Source organism: Montipora foliosa, chromosome 11 (genome assembly GCF_036669935.1).
Source record: "Montipora foliosa isolate CH-2021 chromosome 11, ASM3666993v2, whole genome shotgun sequence".
In the NCBI taxonomy this organism is placed as follows: Eukaryota; Metazoa; Cnidaria; class Anthozoa; order Scleractinia; family Acroporidae; genus Montipora; species Montipora foliosa.
In genome coordinates, this window is record NC_090879.1 from 30,051,963 (window position 1) to 30,056,962 (window position 5,000).

The following is a 5,000-nucleotide window of genomic DNA, read 5'->3' on the forward strand; positions in this document are numbered from 1 at the left end:
TGGACGACTAATTCGAGAGAGATAGCGAGGAAGAAGACGAGCAATAAGATCGATCCCGATCACACAACAACACGAAAGGCTCCTTAACGAGCCACCAAGTAATAAAAGTCCATATTACATCAACAACAACTTCTCTTCATTTTACAAGTAATTTAGTTCGGCTTGTAAGTGAATACACGTTCATTTGCGACTGTTTTAATTTGCTGAGAAAATTCTTTTTATCAAAAATACTCGGCTATAAGCCGAGACCCCTTTTACGGCTTCAAATTTGCCCAAATTGAGTGAGGATTTGTGTAAAAATCGCTCGGCTTATAGCTGAATAATTACGGTAATCTGTCCTATGGTTGGGAGGGTAAATGCTTGGAGTCTAGATACTAGTTATACCAAGGTACTCCAAAATTCGAGGATAAACAAAGATATGATGATGATGACGAGCGGATCAAATTCAGGGAAAGATCACTCTCCACCCCCCCCCCCCCCCTCCCCAATTCCTGACCCTTCCTTGCACTCAACAGATGACTCAAGATCACTTAACACCCCCTGCATATCCTCAGACTAGAGTTCAAGGGTTTCAATCTCATCCAAGCCCTTCTTCTTGTCAGCCCTTCTATTCACTAAGTCCTACTTGGGTGGCCTTCATAACTGCGAATGCTTCTTGGGTGCTTCAAATATTTTCCAATACAAATAATTTGTTGCGTTTAACGGGAAAAAATCCCTTCTCTCCATTGCACAGTCCTGGAGCACCTAGGTATTTAACATACCGGTAAGTTACAATAATGTAGTTCACTAGAGTCCCAATGTAGCAATTCCCTACCTCCAGATGTAGTTGCAACTAGCCCTCGACTAGGCCTCACATTTCCTTGACCAGTACCCCTGAAGGCATCTAAAGATGATCCCTGGGGACCCCCTCTCTCCAGTTCTCCATAGGAGTAATAAGGGTCACCATATGGATTAGAGTAAACTGCAGTAAGGGGCGTTGGCCTGGAACTAGACCCATGATTGGCCAATGACGTGTCATAGCCTTGTGCATGTATCTGTCCATACAATCCTCTATTTAAATCTGGAGGCGTTTCATTAAGCTGAAAAAAGGAGCATCAGAAAATCATTAATTATTGATTCAGAAAGCTCTATGGTTAAGTTAAAAGTACAGGGCATTCACTGAAATTCTTGTCTGTCACCAGACAGCATTATAATATTATGTCATGGTGTGAAGTCTGAGAACTGATGTCAATTTTCTTAACTTGGCTATCACTAAAGCTAACAGATATGAACACGTCGCATCCAATAACTTTTTTGTCACTGTTGAGACAATCACACATCATGATGACACAATAAAATTTATTCATGAAACATTCAGACAAATAGAAAGAATTATGAATTGAAAAATCTGTCAGTTGTTGTAAACATCTTCTAGTAATTTCCCTGCATCTCTCTGCATTAAGTAAATAGGGACTTCAAGAACTACCCCGCTGCAATCAATGAAAATGTCATTGCTTCACAGTGTTTTAAAGTTCATGTTGCTGTAAGTTGTAGATCTTAATGCTCTTCTCAAAGAAGACTTCGCATAAATCTGGGTTAATTTGCCATGATCAATCAAACCTGCAACTCTCTTACTATTGTCGTGTATGTCAGAGAAAATGATGTAGCATTTGAAAACTTGTTTTAAAATGCTGTAACAATCGCAAGTCATGTCATAGCCTGTCATAAGCTTGTCGCATGTGACAAAAATCGTACTTTGTAAATCGGCCCTTGCATTCAATCATAGCATTCTGATGCCCCTACATCTCACGGCCAGCCATTGGCTTAGACCTGTCTCGAAAAAGGTTAAATTATTCACAAATAACTTAAGCAACTAATATAGATTCACCAGAGAATTCATTGGCTTCCCACCATCTTGCTGAACCCCGAGGTGAAGCATTTTCTCCCTGTTGAAAAAAAACCCACTATGATTACTTTAAATTTACTTTTGAATGACAAATGGACGAATACTCAGCATCAGAGATTGTATATCAATAAAAGGAAGTTTCAGGTTAAAATCCAGTTTATAATAACATCAACTGGTAAATTGGTCTAACCACACAATCCTAACCTTACATCTGTAAATAAATTTAATGGATTTGCAATATTCAGAAATCAAGACGAATATTTCAGGTGATGTCTTTCATCAAAACTTACTTATGAAATGAAAGTTCCACAAATCTACCGGAATTGAATTGAATTACTCTTGTGAAGTTTTAAGAACTATAATAATTCTAACGTAAACATCATCAAAATGCCTACTGGTTTAATCTAAAGGGGGCGTGGTTTTTGAGTAGATTGAGTACATTGAGTTAGATAGACGAAGTGCAACTTTAAATGGCATTTCATAAGATGGGAACTTTTAGATTTTATAACTGTAAAAATATCAGGGTTCACTGATCAAGCACATTGATGTATAGATTGATATACATTGATGTACATTGAGTACATTGATGTCTGGTATTACTGGTAGGTTGAAATGTCAGGTGTTTCAACAAAATGTGAAGTTCAGCACAATTGACTGTATCAAGAAGGTACTAAACATTCTAGGGGTGTTTGGGGCTGCCGTTTTTTAAAAGGATGCTGCCAAATCCCACATTTCATGTTGCCATTGTCAAAATGAATATTATTTTAATGTTAGTTTTGAAAGAATCTGTCTTTACTTCGGATCCTTTAATCTAGGAGGGGAAGGGCTGACCTTTTCTTGATATCTGCCTGCTCTTGCATTTGTTGTTGAAGATCCCTCTTGTACTGTTCCTTTTTCCGAGCTTGTGCACTTTTAGATTCCCCAGAGCCTAATTATACAATGATGCCTTTTTAAATTATTAATTTATAAGCCCTTGGAAAAGCTTCAGATCTGTAACAGAATAACTAACTAAAATGGTTTCTCTTTTCTTGCGACAATTTTGAATATGTTTCAATATTATTATTCACTAAACCTCTACAAAGTAAAATGTAAGCCCCCCGCTGAAAACAAAAACAGCTTACCTAATGGGCTACAGTACCTGGGCTAAAAGATAGAGCTGGTGGCTTTGAAGGCAAAACTGTGATTGTTAACTTAGGCAAGGTTGCCAAGCAAAACCAGCATTGGTCCCACATAACGTTCAGCGCAGAAGCCAGCCAAGCAGTTGCCAGCGTAAAAAAAATCTCATACAGCAAGCAGCTGAGAATACACAGGTGGAGTGCAATCATTTCTGGAGAATCGCCAGAAATCACAAATTTTGCTAACATCGTTTTGCAAGAGTACAACTGTATATGATCCCACCATAATTTTGAATTAAAGCTTGCTGTATACCCAGATCAAAAGTTATTTTGCAAACCAGGCGAAAACAAGGCAGGCCTGGATAAGAACACGTACGTACCTTCGGTTAACTAATTTTAGTGTTTTCACTTACTTGATCAGTAACCTTGTTTTTCCACAGAAACAAAAGAAAACTTTTGTGTGATAATAGAGCTCAACTCCTGGAGGATTAGTTAGGGACACCAACATGGCTGCTGTTTCATTATTTACGATCACCAACACATATGACTGCGGTGACGTCACATGAAAACACTCTATACATGTAGGTCAATATCAATTGTCTTAATTGTTGATATGTGATGGCAATATGAGGTAGGTACAAACTGTCTCTCCGTCCTGTTAACACTATATGCAGTAAATAATAAACTTAATATTTCTGACACTCACCACCTATAAATCCTGAACCTTCTAAAGGTACAGATTGGGATCTGATGACGCTATCTGTCTTGCTTCTCTGGAATGACTCCTCTTTTGGAGGATCTCTGCTAAATTAATAAACAAACACACAAGAGGTTCACGAGACAACCTTCACCCATCTTCTATCATGTGGCTATAGACATGAAGATCAAATTACTGCAGCCATCTTGAATAATTGTGATGTGTTACGGTTGCCCTTTTGTTCTGGCACAAAGAGCTTTGTCTAATAACAATAGGGCAACCGTAACATGTCACAATTATTATTCGAGATATGCGATTCTAAAATTTACCAGTATTTATTTCGGACACAGACACTTTCTTTGAAAATACTTTAGACTGGCTTTACTGTAACGGTTATTTCCTGTGATTTCAAGTAATTTTTTTGATTAACTGGAGGTTCCCTTTAATGACTGTACTGTGATCATCTGTACTTCAACCTGCTTGAAAATGTTATGATTACACACCTTTCTGGTAAATGAGCACTATTTCGTCGTTGAGGCCTTTTCCCTTTCTTAGGAACCTGTAGGACAATAATAAATTTACATATAATTTATTATTGCTTAGGGCATGTTCGACTGGTCGTATTCCAGAATAGTAATACATGGAATAGAAGTTAGAAATTCTTTGAAGAACACTATTGCGGCGATTCACATTAATATTGTCAAACATCTGATAAAATGCTATTTTAAACATAGCTTTATTATTCTTGTTGCTGCAAAACGCCATACACAGTGTTTTAAATCATCACTCCACGTATTCTTATTCCAGAATAGGGTCAATTGAACGCACCCTTAGATTTGAAAAACAAAATATAATTATGTGTGCAGTGTTTCCAAAACTGTTCTAAACTGCACGCAGTTTCAACCAAAAAAAAACACCACAATCTTTGTGACACCAAAGCGTTCTTCGTTTACATGTACAGTAGTCCAAATCTGGTACCACTTTTTACACCGCACACTCCAAAAGGTAATCGATAAATCTTGGCACTGACAGTACTGAGAGCACTTTTGTTCCACCAAGTAGACTATGGGTACTCCAGTGTTTTAAGTTTTTAGTCTCCCTTAGTATTAAAAGCTTTTGTGCCTGCCTGCCTTCAGACTTATGATAATTTTAAGGGGCATGGTCCAGAATATTTTAATAAATGTTTGTACAGTGGGGTAAATCTGTGAATTAAGATTAAATCAATTTCAAGAAAAGTTCCTTCTCTTGTGCGTATGTCTGTGTATTGTATAATTTTGTTTTACGTTGCCCAACAACATTTCTT

The 5,000-nt window shown here is 37.5% G+C and overlaps 1 protein-coding gene across 3 annotated transcripts in view; it reads right to left on the reverse strand.

Annotated features, from left to right (window-relative positions):
- The window catches only part of LOC137975598 (centrosome and spindle pole-associated protein 1-like), a 51,460-nt gene that overhangs the window by 30,020 nt on the left and 16,440 nt on the right, over window positions 1-5,000 (reverse strand). For 2 of the 3 annotated variants that reach the window (XM_068822717.1, XM_068822719.1), the window contains exons 14-18: window positions 4,201-4,256; window positions 3,707-3,804; window positions 2,717-2,813; window positions 1,868-1,925; window positions 815-1,079 (exon numbers count right to left, since the gene is read on the reverse strand). In XM_068822717.1, coding sequence (XP_068678818.1) covers window positions 815-1,079; window positions 1,868-1,925; window positions 2,717-2,813; window positions 3,707-3,804; window positions 4,201-4,256 — 574 coding nt within the window. The remainder of the gene's footprint in view (window positions 1-814; window positions 1,080-1,867; window positions 1,926-2,716; window positions 2,814-3,706; window positions 3,805-4,200; window positions 4,257-5,000) is intronic. The other variant, XM_068822718.1, reaches the window with a different exon arrangement.